The sequence below is a fragment of the Myodes glareolus genome, chromosome 9 (genome assembly GCF_982192425.1).
Source record: "Myodes glareolus chromosome 9, mMyoGla1.1, whole genome shotgun sequence".
Taxonomy (NCBI): domain Eukaryota; kingdom Metazoa; phylum Chordata; class Mammalia; order Rodentia; family Cricetidae; genus Myodes; species Myodes glareolus.
This window is the reverse complement of record NC_142034.1, coordinates 29,326,387-29,346,235: the sequence shown is the minus strand read 5'-3', so window position 1 is coordinate 29,346,235 and position 19,849 is coordinate 29,326,387. Positions and strand designations below refer to the sequence as shown.

The 19,849-nt window shown below is 40.3% G+C and overlaps 1 protein-coding gene across 3 annotated transcripts in view; it reads left to right on the top strand.

Annotated features, from left to right (window-relative positions):
• The window catches only part of Ca10 (carbonic anhydrase 10 (inactive)), a 512,317-nt gene that overhangs the window by 214,528 nt on the left and 277,940 nt on the right, over positions 1-19,849 (top strand). For all 3 annotated transcript variants that reach the window (XM_085695654.2, XM_048446895.3, XM_048446896.3), the window contains exon 4: positions 185-327. In XM_085695654.2, the coding sequence (XP_085551780.1) occupies positions 185-327 (143 nt within the window). The remainder of the gene's footprint in view (positions 1-184; positions 328-19,849) is intronic.

Genomic DNA, 19,849 nt, shown 5'->3' with positions numbered 1-19,849 from the left:
GAGAAACTAACCAGGATTGAAGCCTGGGAAAATACCATGGCAACACCTTGAGATGTCCTTGAGTCAGAATATTACTTGACATTCTTGGTTTACCACCTTTTAACTTGGGTTTCTTTTTAATATATTACTTTTTTCCCCCTACTTTTCTATCCGGCCTAATCCTACAATTTCACTTTACTCCTAGTTCCTTCTTTCTGGGGATTGGTGAACTCAGCTTGGAATCTTTGCTCTGTGGGGAAACGACAGTCGCCCGTCAACATAGAGACCAGTCACATGATCTTCGATCCCTTTCTGACACCTCTGCGCATCAACACTGGAGGCAGGAAGGTAAGCCACTATGTTGTTTCCATAATGATAGGTGATGTTCATTGTCTTGGCTGGTCTTCTGAATCTTGGTGTCAGTGATGAGTGACACCTAGCCATAATCACAGGCCTCAAGGGCACATCTGACAAATATAATTATGCCCAAATAGTGCTTTTCCTCCTTCATCAACTCATGTGTCTCTCAACTGTAGGACACCAGGAATTTGCTGGAGGTCCTAACCATTGGTATCCTAAGAAGGTCAGAACTCAACATGGTTGACTCCCTTGCCTACCATGCTGGAAAATCCTTCCTCTGAGATTTCTTCTCTTGGTCTTCATTTAATTGCACTGAAGTAGAAGGAATTTATTTTAACAAAAGTAAAATCAGACGTTTATCATCCTGGGAGGAAAAACAAACAACAATCACCTGAGATGATTTATAAGAAAATCAATAATTAATCTTCCTAGGGGCATCTTGCTGGCTAAGAATCCTCCCTTCTGCCTGGAAATGCTGAGCTGTGCTTTGTGATTCCTATTCCAGACTTAGTCCTGCCCTCCCCTTCCTCCTGCCAGGAGCACATCCTTAATTTGTGAAGGGCATAGTGCCTTTGGGGGCTGCTCACTGGAAGAATCTGGTATTTCTCATGCTGACTTGTTTCTATTTCACTGCCTTTTACTGTTTTCTAGGATGTTAGAATTGGGATGAAATGCACACGCATAGAAAATTGTGTTTGAAGGTGATTCTGTTGTTGTGAATTCAAGAGAATGAAAAGCCACTTGTGTGCAGAAAAAGCTAGGGCTGGAATTAGATATTTGTTATTTCTGGCAGATTCTTCTCCACAACTGGACTGCTGAAGCTCTGCCACTCTTCCCCCTCTGCAGTCTGTTACCCATCCACACCGTTCCATTTGGATGTTCTTTTCTACCCTTTCTGATACTTTGAAACATGTATTCCACCATGCCACTTACACACACACACACACACACACACACACACACAGTGATGACTCACCGAAAGCTTGTTTGTGACTTTACCAGGTTTTAAAAAGCATTGCTGTGATGGAGGAGGGTCATCGGTCTGTGTGTTACTCTCATTGGTTAATTACTAAAGAAAACTGCTTGACCAGCTAGGTCAGAATATAGGTAGGTAGGGAAGACAGAACAGAATGCTGAGAGGGAGAAGGCAGTGAGGCAGACACTATAGCTCTCCTCTTCAAGATGGATGCTTCCTGGTAAGCCACCACCTCGTGATGCTACACACATTAATAGAAATGGGTTAATCAAGATGTGAGAGTTAGCCAATAAGAGGCTGGAACTAATGGGCCAAGCAGTGTTTAAAAGAATACAATTTGTGTGTTGTTATTTCGGGTGTAAAGCTAGCCATGCGTGCGCCGGGCAGGAATGCAGCCCACCACTCTTTTCTACATTGCTGGGGGCCGGAGTGGTACCTTTAGTGGGGGACATGCTTACAGTACCTGAAACTTCAGCGCATGGTGGGTGAGGCCAGGAATAACAGGCTGGCTAGCCAGCCAGTTTAACCAAAATGGCCAACTGCAGGTTCAGTAAAAGACCTTGTCTCAAAAACTAGAGTGGAATGTGAAAGGCCTCTGACCTCCACATTCACATATTCAGGTAAGCACATTTGTACACACAAATGCACACACACACACATATGTCATACATATACACATAAATATGCATCATGTTTCCGAGTAGAAAAAAATCAAGTCATTGCATATGAGATTGAGACTATTAGCTGTGCAATATTTGGGTGCTCTTTTAAAATTTATTTAGAGCTGGGCTGTGGGGGCACACACCTTTAATCCCAGCACTCAGAGGCAGAGGCAGGCAGATCTCTGTGAGTTCGAGGTCAGCCTGGTCTATAAGAGCTAGTTCCAGGACAGGCTCCAAAGTTACAGAGAAACTCTGTCTCGAAAAATCAAAAAAAAAAAAATTGGAAATGATGGTTTGGTTTTCTGTTTTGTTTTGTTTTTAACAAAACCATTCTAATTGCTCCATTGACAATTTTATTTTTATGAATTTTAAAATCATCTTGATACAGCTCACATATACAACTTGCTGTACAGAAACTGATCATTTGAAGTCACAGACATGTTACTTTTCTGATCAGCATTTATAAGTGAGAGTTTCAGCTTCAGTAAACATTGAATTATCTTTTCTTTGTTGGAGAGGATGATAGGCAGCATCCTCTCCATTCATTCTGGGGAAACACTAAAATACACAAAAATACCTAAGACATGTTTGCTGCCTGGGTTTCGTGAAAACCGAGGCCAGGTGCTTGCGGGTAGAGCAGAAGATGTTGATGGGAGCGGACATCAAGTCCTAAAACTGGTGGAATGGATAATTTCCTAAGAGTTGTGGAATGCTAAGTGTTTTAATTGTATAGCTCTTTCTCCTCCCAGGCTACATTCACTCGGATATTTTATCAGTTTATTTATAACAAATGGGATGGTTTCCCTGACTTCTTTCTCAGCATGTTCATTACTGGCATACAAAAACAGCTTCTGATTTTTGTATCCTGACTTTCCTGAAAATGTTCATCAGATCTAAGAGTTTTCTGGTGAAGTCTTTGGAATCTTTTAAGTATAAGATGATATCGTACACAAATAAAGGTACAGTTTATTTCATTTAATTATTTCCGATGTATTTCCTTCTCCTGCCTTATTGCTCTAGCAAAGACTTTAACCACAATATTGAAGAAGTAGACACTTTTGGATCATCCTTGATATAAAACACAGTGTTTTTAGTGTTTCTACAGAGTCCAATGTTGGCTCTCCATTTGTCGTATATAATGTATAAGAAGGAAATACAGGGGCACATCAGGGAAGGAAAGAAAAACACTATGTTTTCTCTCATGTTCAGAGTCTAGACATTGTACACACATACACAACATACACGTGTGTGTGTGTGTGTGTGTGTGTGTGTGTGTGTGTGTGTGTGTAGATATTTAGTAAAGGAAGGGGTCCAGTGCAGTGGATGAGAGGAGTAAGAGAAGTCAATAAAAGGGTGGGCATGATCAATTGACAATGATTTACATACATGGACATGCCATAATGAAACCCATTATTTTGTATGCTAATTAAAAGGTAAGAAAATGTTGTAGTATATGTTCAAAGTGATTTGAGGTAAAGTATGCATTGGGAGTAGAATGGGAAAACGGCAAGTTGGCACAGAATCAATGCAGACTCCACCTTTTGTTGTGTCATCTTAAAAGAAAGTGTTGATATAAAACAAAGAAAGGGACGATTCCTTCTAATGCATTGGGAAAGAAGAAATCTGTTTCTCGTATATTAGAATATTTTTGTTGATTTGGTTCTTTTGTTTGTTTTTCAGAATTTTTTTTATCTGTTTCAGTTTGGTACATTGTACCTGTTCCAAATCAATTTGCAAAGGCATCAGAGTTTGTGATTTTGGAAACATTCGCTGTGACAATGAAAATATTTATATCTGGCATTATTTGTGTTGTCAGGGGTTTGACGAGCTCAGAGCTGGCTGGTGGTGCCCTTTACATTTATGTAAGGCAGGAAATAAAATATACACAGAGGCAGAAGATGAAAAGCCCAAACTTGACAGACAATAGCTAAATCACGTCTCAAGCTTTGGAAAGTTGGTGTTTAATGCCTTGTTTTGGAAGTAAGGATTCAGAACACTGCTCTGATTTTAGACTTTTGCCTTAAAGAAATGTCCAGATCAAAGGGTTTGAAAATCGCCCTGTTAGACGAGATGTTTTGTAGAACTGGGAGAAGGTGCCACATTTTCAAACCTGAGATCAGTTAGATGTCAGTAGGTTAAATGCACCCCAGCAAGTGTGTTTCATGTCACATTTTTATCTGTGAACACTCTTCCTTCTGGCATTTAAATGTGTCTTTTTTGCACAAAACCATGAAACAGCTCTGCCAAGGCCCCAGCTTGTCTTTTTATGTTTATTTTACTTTATCTGACTTAACCCAGAGCTTGGATGAGGGGGATAAGGGATTTTATTAATATAGGCAAGAACTGAAACCAACCCCAAGATAAGAACAACCAGGACCAATAATGATTGGATGAGAATCAAAATGTTCTGCAACTTGAATATCATAGAGAAATTTTGCTTATATATGTTAAAACATGTATGTGCGTGTTCATGTTTTTGCATACACACGTGTATGCAAACACACATATATGTGCATTGTGCATGTATCCACACGCTTGTTCATGCCAGAGGACAATCTAGGTGTGGTTTCCTCAGAGATGCCCTCCTTGTTTTATAAGACAGATTCCTACACTGGGCTAGAGCTGGCCAAGGAGGTTGGATGGCTGTGAGACCTCATAGATCTACCTGTGTCTGTCTCCCCAGCTCTGGATTACAAGAATGAGTCAGCACACTTGTTTTTTGTTATTTAGTTTTGGGGACTGAATTCAGACCCCTTTGTGTATGCAGTAAGCACTCTTCTTACTGAGCTATCACCCCAGTTCCTGAAAATACTTTTTAATTAAACAGTAATTTTCTTTACCTTTTCAGTTGCTTATTCAATATTTCATAAGCAATGCTTTCCTTCTCTTAGGAGGTAGTCTAAGAGAACTGCTTTTTCAATCTGCCCCTTCATACATAATATGTAAGACTTTTAAAGATGAAACAAAGATAACTGCTGATTGTCTATGCATTGCAGGGAGCTGCTGGTTCATCCCAGCCACCCAGAACTAAAATAATCACACAGAAACTGTATTAATTAAATCACTGTTTGGCCCATTAATTCTAGCTTCTTATTGGCTAACTCTTACATATTAATTCAACCCATTTATTAATTTTTTGATGCCCCACCCCACATAAAGTTTGTGTGTTTCAGAATATTGTATTCTTTCCATAAGTTAACATCAGTAGCGAGGCTAGCCTTATTCATCATAATCCTCCAGCCTCAGTCTCACATTGCAGAAGTCATAGGTATTACTGTCTGCTCTTCTCTATGATGTCTTCAGTGCTTCTAATTGTCAAGTCACCTGTTCTAGGGACATGATTATATAGATCTAGACTAGTCTCCAAGTCACTATGTGATGTGGGAGAATTGTCTGTATTCTGTCAATCATATTTTAATAAAACGCTGATTGGCCAGGCAGGCAGTATAGGCAGAAAAGCCAGACAGGAAGTAGGGATGGAGCAAAGAGACTGGGAGTATTCTAGCAAGCAGGAAGCTCCCTCTCCAGTTCTGCCCAGACCACCAGAGAGGAAAGATGTAAGCTGCCCAGCTGAGAAAAGTACAGAGCCGTGTGGCTAACATAGATAAGGATAATGAGGTAACATAAGTTATAAGAGCTAATAAGTAGCCTGACCTAATGGGCCAATCAATTTATAATCTTATGGAGTCCTGTGTGTGATTTTCCTTGGGAGTTGCCAGTTGTGGGGTACTGGGTGGGACAGATATCCCAACAAGCTGGCCCTTCATACTACAACTATGTGTCTGAGGATGGCCTTGAGCTTCTGATTTAGTTGACTCCACAGTATCAAGGATTGGGACTGCTGGTGTGTATCAATGTAGCCTGGGGATTCAATCCCATGAGTTTGGTTCTGTTAGCACAAATACTTGAGGATATAAACTTATGAAAACACACAAAGAAATACTCATCCATATACATACACACACATATAGACACAATAGATAGAGAGAGGGGGGAGAAATAGAGAGATAGATAGATAGATCTCATTTTGAAGTGGTGACGTGTTCAAATGCATGCAAATATATGCCTTAATAATATACAAATAAATAAAAAGTGTAAAAATTATTTATCAAGGTTTCTGATATATTGATACACATTTTTATTAATTTGTGTATTGTCATACGGCTGTGGTTTACCAGCTAAAGTTTCCTCTGGCTCCTGCGGGGCTACATGGCTTCTCTCTGACTCTGCCTTCTTCCTCCCAGCTTTTTTTCCCTGCCTGACTTTGTTTCCCAATAGCTCTGCTATAGGCCCAAAGCAATTCCTTTATTTACCAATGATATTTACAGCATACAGAGGGGAATCCCACATCACCTCCCCTTTTCTGTTTAAATAAAAAGGAAGGTTTTAACTTTAACATAGCAAGATTACATACAACAAAACAGCTATCAAGCAAGAATTACAGTTACAATATGTTTATTTACTTTATCTTTTATCATAACCAAGGAAAACTATAACTATAAATTTTTCAATTCCATCAAAAACTCCAGAAGGATATATTACCTAAATAAACAGGAAGTACATTGTAAGCAACTTCCAATGAGGTGTCTACTTCCTGAAATGTAACTTGAAGCAACAAGGAAAGGGTGAATGCTGTGAAGCAGACAGTGTAGGAATGTGATCCTAGAAGGTATCGTGGTTAGTGTATCAGAGAAGGCTATGCTTTCAGTCAGATGTGGATATGGAAACTTCAAAGGGCAGAATTTTAAACCATAATACTTAAAATGGAGACACAATCTCATTGCTCCATAGAAGATGCCACTGAGGGATCGGGCAGCCCTTAAAAGGAAATTATAGTAATATGATTGCAAACGGTGGTGGCACAGAAGGAAGCTGGTGGGAGTGGAAGATGTGGAGTAGACTGCATGGGGAGTTTTACAGAACTAACATTTCTGAATGGCATGTAAAAGATGTGAGAGGAGAGCTTAGAGCCAAGGAGGAGGAAGAAGGGAGAAATGAGTCATAAAATCAACCCCATAGTGAATAATGTCTAGAATAAATGAATGCTTCCAGGAAATGAGGGAGATTTCGAAGGCTGCAGTTAGAGGAAGTAGAAGCAGTGCCACCACATAGGTCCCCGTTGAGGGTGGGATAGGTGGAGAGAGATGTCCGCAGATAAATCATGAGACCTTGGTTTGAGTTTCATATTGCCACCTATTGGCCATGTGTGAGGACTCAGCCTTCTCTCAGCTTCACATATCATACTAACATCCACCTTCTAGAAGAAAAAATACATTTGTTAGGCAGGCTAAAGGGTAAGCTATCAAACGTCAGTAACTAAAAGCATCCTAAACAATTGTTATCTGATATCAAAGGTACTGTCGTTGATGTTAGTAAAAAATACAGCTTAGCGCACATCTGAATGTCTCTGTCAAAGATGCTAATGCTCATGTTAGAATTGGTAACAGATGTACCAAATTCTTCATATAATAGATGAAGAATTCAGAGACACCTTGCTAGTGTCTCCCAACCCCAGAGAATGAAACTCCGTGAGCATGAAGGGTAACGCTTTCCCCTCATTATATATTTCTAAAAAGAACCACAGATCTAGACGGGCACAATAGGCTGTAAAATTGCTATGTGTGAGAAATATGGCTTGAAACTCATAAAAACTATGCTTGTTGTGAGTAAAGATCGCAGAAAAGTTGCCAGGATAACTCAACATGATTACTTAGGGTGTGGAGCTCTACCTCTATAAGTGTGACCCTGACTGTGAAGTGCCCTTCACTAAGAGACAATCCAGAAATCAGAACCTACAATGCTGAAGTTGATTCACTACTGGGAAAGTCATTGAGAAAGAATTAAAGAAGAAGAGCAAAGAGATTACAAGAAGAATGTGCATGTTGCCATTTAAGTTTTACCTGTCCTAACTTCCCTGATGTGGGATGCCCTGTTCTGTATATGTGTTGCTTTTATTGGTTAATGAATGAAGCTGCTCTAGCCTATGGCAGGGCAGAATATAGCCAGTCTGGAAGAGATAAATAGAAAGAGTAGGTGGAGTCAAAGAGATCCTATGTAGTTTCCAAAGAAGGACACACCAGAACCTTACCAATAGACCACAACCTAGTGGTGATACACAGATTAATAGAAATGGGTTAGTTTAAGGTGTAAAAGTTAGTTAATAAGAAGTCTGAGCTAATAGATCAAACAGTCTTGTAATTAATATAGTTTCTGTGTGATTATCTGGGTCTAGGAGGTAAAAAAATGAATGTCCATTTATACTTCCCATCCATTTACCCAGCCATCCATCCATCTATCTATTCACCACCTATCAGTCCATCCATCCATCCATCCATCCATTCATCCATCTGTCATCTATTTGCATATTAAGTTTTATCTATTCTATCTTCCCATCCATCAATCCATTTATTCATCCAAACCTCTATTCATTCATCTATCCATCTATCATCTATCTATCTATCTATCTATCTATCTATCTATCTATGTGTCTATCTATCTATCTATCTATGTGTCTATCTATCTATCTATCTATCTATTTATCAGCTTATCTGAAGGGAAACTATCTTAAGTAGTAATTTCAGATGCCTTATGATTGTTCTTTTCCTATGCATCCTCAGCGAAGCAGAACTAGCTCTGGTGTTCACAAGTGGCCTAGAAAAGGTTTTGGTTCAAAACAGGAACCAGAGATATGTGGAAATTGAATGGCCTTCTGCTACACTAAACCACAGAAAGTCAGAGTTCTGACAAGCACAAAAGGCCACTTGAGATGGTTGAACACATTGAATTCAGATGAGCATTTTGAGTTCATCCCTCTCACCTGGAATTCTGGCAGCTCTATAGTGGTTAGACAGGGCACAAGAAATGTATTTTCTTGAAGCTGACCCTGGAATAAAGATATAATGAGGATGTACCCCTTCCTTAAGGAAAATTCCCTTTGAAATACTAGTTTGGGATTAGAAAAAAGTTTGCATTGCTTTCTTTCATTCTCTACCAAAACTACTTCTCAAAATTTGCAAATGCAGAACTCTCTCCTTGAGCATAATTTTCTTGTGATTGGCTGGAGTGGACAATTCAGGGCAAAAGGCAGGTTGCCCAAGAAAATGTTTAGATTAAAGATAAAGAAATGAGGTCAAAGAAATTGTGTTTGTTCTTGGAGTAGTGCTTTCAGAATTTTAAGTTTTCAGTGGGTAGCAATGTGGTAATAAAAGATTTGCTGAACGGGGAAGACTCAGATGCTGTACAGGTTCTGAGTCAGAGTATAGACTCGGTTTAGAGTTCCTCTGTGGTGGGTACCATTGCCATCCCTAAGTCTGGGCTGAGGGTTACTTCCCACTGTCTTGGCAGCTCCTTGTGATGTTTACCTTTTAAAACCATCCAGTAAATCAATGCAGGCATTAGACAAGTCTCCCAAGAAAACACCTGGCTGTGGGCTTTCATGGTTTATAAATGCATCTAATTCTCATCCCACCCCTCTGGTGAGTAATCTGTCTTCCTTGCTTCCCTCCTCTGTTTCATGTTCCTTTCTTCCCTCTAAATGTCTCATCCTTTCCCCTGTTGTTACTCGAGTTCTCATTCTTGCTCACATCCATTTCTCTTGTGTGTGGCATCCTCTTGCTCTCTTTCATCTCTCTCCTACTCTCTCAATCTACTTCCTCCTCTTCTGATCATGAATACACATGACCAAGAAAACCGCACCTTCTCCTTTGTGCACCACCAAGGAATGAGTTCTTATTTCACAGAACATTGTAACTGAATATATAAAGATCACTAATTATGTGATCTGGGAGACAATAATGAATGGGGCAGGGAATTCCAGTTACCCAGAAACTGAGAATAATTTCTTTAAGAGAATATGGAAATATTAAGTCGTAAAATATAACTCATAGGCAGAAGAATTTTTGGAATGTATAGAATGTAAAGGGAATATCATGATTGGCATCACTATCACAGCACACTGCTTTAGGTTTCTGAATATATGATTGATGTGGGATTTCCCTCTGTATGCTCTGATTACCATTAATGAACAAAGAAATTGCCTTAGACCTATAGCAGAGCAGAATTTAGATGGGCAGGGAAAACTAAGCTGAATGCTGGGAGGAAGAAGGGCGGAGTCAGAGAAAAACTTTGTAGCCCTGCTAGAGCTGAAATGGAATTTTACCTGGTAAGCCACAGCCACATGGCGATATACAGATTAATAGAAATGGGTTTAATTAATATGTAAGAGTTAGCCAATAAGAAACTAGAGCTAATGGGCCAAGCAGTGATTTAAATAATATAGTTTCTGTGTAGTTATTTTGGTTCTGGGTGGTCGGGACGAACAAGCGTCCTCCTTCAACATATGATCTCATAGGTGAAACTAGCAGGCATTTTAGAAATTAAATAGCCCTTCAAAATGGGCAACATTTCAGATTGGAAAGATGGTTCAATGGTTAAGAGCACCAGATTCTCTTCCTGGGGGGCAGGCAAGTTCTAGTTCCCAAACAAGCTGCTCACAACTTTATAAACTGCAGTCCAAGAGGCCTCTGAAACCTTCTGTCCTCCCCAGGACCATGCCTACACATGAGTCACAATCATGCATGCAAGTTATGCACCCATTAATAGCAATAAATAAATCGTTAAAATAAAAGAGGCAACCATTCGTGCTATTCGACCACTCTGCTTGTACCTCAGCTCTCTTACCATTTTCTACATCAGCAAGGGAACAGGAGGAGAGAAGTGTGTCCATAGCCCATTTTAAAAAACCTTTTGTCTTTGTTCTTGAGATTATAATTACATCATTTCCCATTTTCTTTCCTTTCCTAAACCCTCTCATTTCTCTTTAGTTGCTCTCTTTCAGATCCATGGCCTCTTTCATTAATTGCTGTTACATGTGTGTCTTATATAACATATATTCGCATGTATTAAGTATATATATATTTCTGAATACATAAATTCAACATTCTCAGTCTGTATAATGTTCCTTGTATGTATGTTTTCAGGGATGACCATTTGGCATTGGATAACCAATTGATGGGAGTTTCCAATCCTACATATAGCACATTTCAATCTTCCTTTCAGTTCTCATCTCTCAGAGGCCAAGGACAAGTAGTCTATAGCAGTCAAGATAAAGAAAATCATCTAGATCCAGGTGTGGTGGTGCATATCTGTAACCCCGAAATTCTGGAGGCAGAGGCAGGAGTATTATTAATTTGAGACCAGCCTGGAACATAGTGAGTTCTAGACCAGCATGAGCTCACTGTAGCAAGAACCTGTCTCAAAGAGAGAGGGAGGGAGGGAAGAATAGAGGGAGAGAAAAGAAAACATTGATGGAGTACCTGAACAACAGCAGAAATAGTCACTACTCAAAAGAGGGCTTTTTCTTTAGATGTTGATATAAAAAAAAAAACTAGTATCTGTTCTGCATTTATTCCAAGAGGGCTTTGAAACATATCAGTCTCTTCCCAGAAAGCCTGACTGTTTGGATGCATAATCCAAAAAAATTGCCCCAAACGAACTGGGAGAGTTTGGATTTCATTGTCTGGGAGCCAAATATTTAGTGTCCGAAAAATAGAAATAAAAATAAATAACGTCCTCATAAGCAAAGTTCTCCCTTCCTCCAGAGCAAAGCAGAGAGTTAAAGACTAAAGGGCTCACAAAAATGTTCATTATTTTCTAAGTTCTGTTTCAAAAACAAAAGAGCAACATGAATACTGAAAAATCCCGATTGAATCATACAATTTTGAGTCTAAAGAGCATAAATAATTAAGCATCCAATAAATCATCAGACTTAATTTTTCCGATGAAAATTGAATGTAATGTAGATAAAATTTTACTAATGCTACATACAGTATTAAGAGTAACCCACCACTTTATGATACATTTTAACACCATCCTTACGGTATAGAATGCAGGAAACAAGACCCAAACTGCAGATTATGTCAGGAACCGAGCCATTCCGCACACCGGCTTTTCTGTGGGTCCCCAGCTTCATTCTGTTGATGTCAGCAACCTCTACTTAATGTATTACATCATTTGCTGTACTGACTCAGATCTTTCTCATATGTAACATTTAGTGTGACTTCAGTCATGTCTGGCCCCTACCCTTGCAGCCCACAGGCTCTACGGCATCACAAAACAAGTGTAGTGTCATCAGATGTGGGTACATGACTTCATTTTATCAGTAGGTGAACAAATTTTACTGAGTTATACCTGATAGACACCTATAAAGCTAGCAGCATCTCTCCTACCCCAAAACATTATGTTAATGTAAAAAATCCCATTATATCTAAGGACCAGGGATTTCTTAATTTCTACTTTCCCCTGGAATATTCATAAAATTAAATTTTAATTCTTTTAAAACCGATTTTATATGTATGGAGTTTTGCCTGAATGTATGTTTGTGTACCAAGTGCATGCATGGTGCCCCTGGAGGCCAGAAGAGAGCATCAGATCCTCTGTAACTGGAGTTATAAAAGGTTATGAGCCACCATGTGGGTGCTGGGAACTGAACCTAGGTTCTCTAGAAGAGCAGAAAATTCTTTTAGCTGCTGAACTATCTCTCAGCCTCAGTAACTTCTTTTTAAAAACCAAAACAAAATAATTCTTTCTTTACTTGTTAACTAACTAGCTATATTCATTGTTTTTCAAGACAAGCAAGGTATGCAACTCAGGTTATCTTGAAGGGAAGAAGTAAGCATTACTTGAAACATGTTTCTATTTATTGTTTGGCTGTTAAATAAGATTGAATAAAAAACCAAATAAGTATCTGTTGATTATCATTCTGAAATTATTAGTCTGAAATTATTCATTCACAGTGTGTAAAATAAGATACAGTAGAATTGGAAGAATTATCAGTTCAAAATCAGCACTATCTCACTCTTCCACAGCCTGATGCTTTCTAAAACCAGATTTAGAACGATGCTCTTAAAGAAGTCCTCAAGAGAAAACTGCATGGAAACGGGAAGTGAGTCCGAGAGAAACTTAACAAAGACATGAGTTGAACAATACTCCAGTCAGAGCATCAGCTCACAGCCACCTCCTGTGTGTAGCATCAGTGAACTCCTCTCCCCACGCCTAGGGACTGGAGCACCAGCCTCTAGTGTATTCTACAAGGGTGCACCACCCATAGTATTTACAAGTAGGTGATATTTACATATGGGGGATCCAGTGGTGTTAGCTTATACAATTTTAAAGTTATCTTTTTCTCTTCTTTCCATTTTCTTTTCTTTATGCTTATTTTTTGTGTCTCATTTTTTTTTAACTTTTTGACTATTTTTTAATTTTTTTATTTTTATTTGTATCTTTTAAAAAGAAAACACACTATTTTTTTCCATTATACATACCAGTCCAAGTTCTCACTCCCTCCCCTCCTCCTCCACCCACTCCTCACACCCTACCCCCCATCCACTCCCCAGAGAGGGTAAGGCACATTGCTTTGGGGAAGGTCCAAGGCTCTCCCTACTATGTCTAGACTGAACAAAGTATCCATCCAAAGAGAATAGGTTCCCAAAAAGCCAGTACAAGCAGCAGAGATAAATCCTGGTGCCACTGTCATTGCCCGTCAGTCTTTGGCAATTTTTTAAAGAAATAGAGCATACTCTGAGCACATTCACTGCCATTAACCATGACTCTCCCAGCAATCTTGCTAAGTAACTCTTTCCTCGATTTGTCGCCCTCCTTCCTTCTTGCATATTTTTCCAATGTAAGCCTTGTGCAAGTAATCTCATCTACTGTGTGCTAGTGATTGTGATGGCCATGCTACATCTAGAAGATGGTATCTCGTGGCATTCTTCTCCATCCTCTGGCTCTCAGTCTTTCTACCCTCTCTTCTGTGATGCTCCCTTACCCTTGGAGAAGGTCATATAGACACCCTGCTTAAGGCTGAGCACTTGTTATCAGCACTTTGAACAGCTGTAAGACTGCATTAAATACTGCTCTATACAAATAGAAGCTTCTCTGACCCAGGCTGACAGTAGCACTGGTCTATGGTCTCAAGACCCAGGCTAACAGCATGACTGGTCTATGGATATAAACATAAATTTTAGAAGGTAGCCTGGCTACACATCCAGTTAGCAGAACATGAGTAATATGTTATTCCCTAGAGCCTGAGTCTCCAGCCATAAGTTTCTGAGCAGATTTACAGTATCAGGATCAGGCTTGTGCTTAGTCTTTTTCAACAGGCCTCAAATTCCATGAGAAAATCTTTATGACTGCTAGGTAGCCCTTTATGACTCCCCCCCCCCGCCCCGCCACAGCAGCCTGGATAGCACTTACCTTCTCATAACCAGCTCTAGCGAGCACAGAAGTTTCTGACTCAACTCCTGCTTGATTTCTTGGTGTCCTGTACCCAGTGTGTATGATGTCTTCAGAGAGTCTTAACTAGAGCCCCAAGATGAGAAAAGAAAATTGTTGTTATAAATCAGAAGGGGAATTATCAAGTATCCTTGTGTGTAGATATAACCCTAAAGACTCCATCAGGGAAATCTTAGCACTCATAAATGCTTTGGGTAAAGTGGTGGGATACACAATTAATATACAAAGCTTGGTAGCCTTCCTATATATTAATGACACAAGACTGAAAACCAGAGGAACATCATTCATAATCACATAAAAAGTCATTAAACTATCCTATACCAACTTTTCAAAGCCCATTTTGTGTGTCTTCCCACCTCTGTTATCAGTGATAGCAAGTTGGCAACTTGAACACATCACAGCAGAAGTGTTCACACCACAGGAAATCTGTGAATGCTGTGCATCTGGTGGCATGTTTTTCTGACATACTAGCTGATTCAAATCTACTGGAATAGTGATGCTCTTAGGAGTCAGGATAATTCCCAGAGTACTATAACCAATGCTTACAGAGACTGGGTAACCAGTTCAAAAGAATCACCAATAAATGTTGATCTTAGCTGAAGGTGAAAAATATTGTAGATTTATCAGAACTGTACTTATCAGAAATGAGTCTAGAGGCCATAGGATGGCTGACTGCAGAAAGCTGTAGACTGAGTTGCTTACATCTGGAATCCCACATTCTCCAACTCCAGCTTTTGTGGCCTGCTTCACAAAGTCTGGAGGGTGGAGCAGGCATAATGTTCTTTGGGAATCTCGCTGCTCTAACCTTCATTCTAATTTCTCTCTAAAAATTTCTCAATACTTCCTTCCTACAAGTCATAATCCTCCAATATCTTTACCAATTTAAGCTTTTGATACTCCATAACCTGAATGTTCCTGAGCTGCTTTATAACTTCAGGTGCCCACCCCCACCCTGGCCCAAGCTTCCTTTCAGTAACACTATTCTTCCCACAGCACGGCAAGCAATGCTGTAAATGCATGTTCTAGGCATGTTCAAAAGCACAGAGCAAGGAGGGAGGCATCTCTTAGGATTTTCTAAACAAGAGATCTTTATCTTACACACTGTCTTTTAATGATTACCTCACAGTTTCTGAATCCAAAAAAAAAGTTAAGATTAAAAACATTATGGGGAAGTGAGGGAATGGCGCTTCCCTAGGCAGCTTTGAGCCCATGCTGTTCAATCAATTCAAAGTATTACTGGGCATTTTCCTCAAGAGTGAAATATACGACAACTGCCAAGATTTCCTTTTGTGATTACAAAAAGGACAGATAGTGGAGCAAGCCATATTTCAGCACTGCAGGGATCTAAAAAAAATGAACTGCTAAAAACGGCCCAGAAGGAATGAATAGCAATAAGACATCAATGTCATCCGTGTACTGATTTGTGATGGATTTCCAAAAGGCTTAGTGCTATGATGCTGTGATATATAGGGGCTTCCTGAAAGTTAATGACCGTGAGTTATCCACTTGAAAGAATGTAATGGGGAAAAGTAAGTGGTCACAGATTATATATAAACAAGTAGCAGTATTAATGTAGTCACGATGGTCTGTGTGTCCCATGTTGTTGCCCTCTATAACTTAAAAAGAAAATTGAGAGCCTAATGATGATGTGAGACAGTTAAATGTTACACAGACACTCTGGCTTACATGTCTGGGAAGGTTTTTAGTTTGCTATTTAGTAGACTGAGACCAATGAATATGCATATGTTGGTCACCTTTACACAGTGAATTAATAAAAGTCAGAGTTCTCTGATGGATGCATTGAAGAGGGAGAAGCAAAATCTGTTTAGATGAGCAAATGGTGTCTGCCAGTTAAGATGTCTGGTATTTGCACATGAATTTGTGTTTTAAATAACTGATAGAAGGCATAGGACCTGTTAGAGGATGGTTCAGTTCAATCTAAAGTCTAGGTTCCTTTTGACCCAGTACTGTGTGTGTGTGTGTGTGTGTGTGTGTGTGTGTGTGTGTGTGTGTGTGTGCTTGTGTGTGCAGGTTCACATATGCATTTGCTCATAAGGCCATAGGATACCATTAAGTGTTTTCCCCTAAAAGGCTCTTTCCACCCTGGTTTCTGGAAACAAGGTTGTTCGTGGGTGTAGGCTCAGGTAGCTGACCAATGAATCCCACAGATCCGCCTGCATTAAAATCATAACTGTGCACTGCCACACCCAATAATTTTTATACCACATCAGACTGTTGGTGGTTACAACAAAGTGCATGATAAACAGAAAGCCCTAACTTATGCTTATTGCATAAAATAATAAGTAGATGTGTGGAAAATGTCTCAAGTTCTAGTGTTAGAAAAAGACAGGGAAAGGAAGGGAAAATGTGACTACCTCCTAAATCTACCTACACATATACATCTTATCATACACCTTTCTTGTAAAGGCCGGGAAATGGAAGTGTGCAGATGTGCAGAATTACAAAGGGTAGTAGTAGAGCTGAGTCAAAAACAGTTATCTGGCTCCAAAATTCCATTCCTTCCCAAACGTTATACTGAAGCTGAATGTGAACAAAGATAGTTCCTGTCTATCTCAAAGGTATAGGAAGAAGGCCTGGGCTTGATGAATCCTTCTAAGAGTCCTTCCAAGACTTATTTGACCCAATTTTCTTCTCTTTGCCATGTTTTGAGAACATAATGGAAAGTGAGTATTCACTTGTCTTCCCACCTTTCAGGCTGATTTTAGTGTGTGTTCGTGTGTGTGTGTGTGTGTGTGTGTGTGTGTGTGTGAGAGAGAGAGAGAGAGAGAGAGAGAGAGAGAGAGACAGAGACAGAGAGAGACAGAGAAACAGAGAGAGAGTCACTTTGCAGCTCTGGCTGGCCTGGAATTCACTATATAGAGCAGGCTGGCCTCTCTACCTCTGCCTCCCAAGTGCTGGGATTAAAGACATGGACCATTTTTCAAGCTGTTAATGGTGGCTCTGCTTCTTATTCAGGCCAGCATTATGCATGCTTTATCCTGGTAGATGATGCACTAGGTTTGTTTGATTTCCTGGCTGACGCTCTACTTCCACACAGAGTAGTCAAGCATTCCTTAAATGCCTTGCTGAATTAGTAGTTAATTTCCCCATGCCCTTCTTTCATCTTAAAGGTGCCACTTTAAAATGCCTGGCACAACTCTCCGTCACTACACCAGCTTTCACAGTTCAAGTAAGAGGGAAGCACTCGGTCTTACTACCTACGACATCGTACATATGCTTTCTCTCTCCTTACAGCATGGTTGTACCTTCTGCTGCCTTTTCTGTTATGATAAGGGCACATCTTGGTCTTCTGCATCTGACATCCCTTATGAACACAAATTATACTTTAGAAACTCTGATGGACACCTTTCCAAGTTCCACAGGGCTCAGAGCTGATCAGGAATTAACTTTTAAGGTCACAAGCCTCAAAGGACTGGCCAACATAAAGGGCCGGTCCCTGTTTCTCCTAGGCAGTCATCCTTGAAGAAATTTCATACGATGTGCATAATTTAGCAGGAGTGAGGCTGACGCGTCTCTACCATTCATTTCTAAGCCTGCCCTCCATTCTTTCTGGATGATAATGATGGCAATGGATAGAAATCTTAGGGTTGTTCTTTTCCTAGTCAAGAATTAAGCCTGAAAGGAATACAAGAATGACCCTCCATTCCCAAGTGTTACTAAAGCAGGGCAGTCAAATCAAAGGCATACTGTCCACACAAGACCTTTCCATCAACTGATCCCAACCCTCAAGGTCCCTCCCTTCTGCCTGGTCCTGGGTAACACATTGTTCCTGGGAGGCTGGCCCATGTGGAGACGTGGTCTCTCCTGCTTCTCTCACCTACCAGCACTCTGCTGCGCTCTTGCTGCATAACAGGGCACAGTTGCTCCCATCTGGGCAGTAATAATTCTGCAAGCCGAGGGAGGGCCCTCTGCCAGTTCCTGAATGCTCCAAGTGCCCTGACCATGAAATGACTTCAGTCTTCTTTTGGGTTTAACAAAAGACAGCGCAGTTTTTCCAATCTCAAAGAAGCATCTGACCAAAAGAAAAAAAAAAATCCCCAGAGACTTATTTGGAAGCCATTTGAGTGACCTTGCCAGGTGCGGGCTGAGAAAGGCTCAGGCGCCAACAAAAGGATGCTCCCCTCCTCCCCTTCATCATGCGTCTATAGAATCTTCCATGCCCAGCAATCCGTCTGCCTTCACCCTTTCAAGTGCCAGACAGTGGTACATCTCCTCTCTCTGCTTCTCTTGGGATTTTTGCAGCCAGCTTCCAAGTCCTCTTGGCTGTTTCCTAAGAGTGCTCAGAAACTTTTAGGTAAATGAGTTCTTAATGGCCAGAGCCAGTAACCTTGTGATTCCCGAAGAAAAGCAAGGTAAGCTCTCCTCGACTCCCTGTGCCCAGAAAGGAAATAGCTCTCCCATCTCCTTTCCCCTGTATAACACGGTCTCTCCTCTGTCCCTTAGCTCCCACCTCTTCTGGGTCGTCAAAGCTGCTGGCTTGAGCTTTCATACCTTACCTGGGGACCTAATCATAGTACAGACAGGTGGGCTGCCTAAGAGGCCTTTATTTTTCATTTTTATGAATGCAGCATTTACATGAGTGCAGCTTTATTAGAATGGACTATGAGGTGTAGATGGATTTTCTTATCCTTTTGTTACCAAGGCTTTTCAAGAGGCAAAGTATGCATTATGCTGCATTGAGCATATGAACGTTCAGCAAAATACGATAATGCACACACTGTCCTCTTGGGTGTGATATAGGGGAAAATGTTTTCCTCTGACAGTTTTCTATAATGGATGAAAAGATTCCCTTTTCACTGCAGCGATTGAGGCACATTATTGGAGTCAGCTAATCTGCCCCTGAAATGCTGGTATCTGAAAACCAAATTTAAGGCTTAAGACGTTTTGCTTTATGATCATTGACACTGATGTTAGTAAACGCTCTCTCTAGCTATGAAGAAGAGAAATGGCAGGCAAGATTTTTTCGCAGTTACCGTTGGCTTTTTAGTAACTGTACCATATGGAGCACAGTAAATAAACTGTGAAGGTGACAGGATGCATCGGGGAAAGGATGTAGTTGGACTCTAATGGTCCTTAAACAAGTTACTTGACTTCTTTAAAGCCTGCTTCCTGGTCTGTCAGATGCAGTTAATAATAAAGAGGTCTAGTGAGGATCATAGCATATTAGATGTGTTGACTAGTTTCATGTCAGCTTGACAAGCTAAAGTCAAACAAGAGGAGGAAACCTCTATTAAGAAAATGCCTCCATGAGATCTGACTGTAAGCAAGTCTGTAGGAAATTTTGTTAAAATTAGTAATTGATGAGACATGGCCTAGTTTATAGTGGGTGATGTTGTCCATTGGGCTGCTGGTCCTGGATTCTATTAGAAAGCAGGCTGAGCAAGCCATGATGAGCAAGCCAATAAGCAACATGCCTCCATGGCCTCTGTATCAACTTCTGCCTCTAAGTTTTGGTCCTACTTGAGTTCTTGCCCTGACTTCCTTCAGTGATGGAAACATAAGCCAAATAAACCCTTTCCTCCCCAACTTGCTTTTGGTCATGGTGTTTTATCGTGGCAAT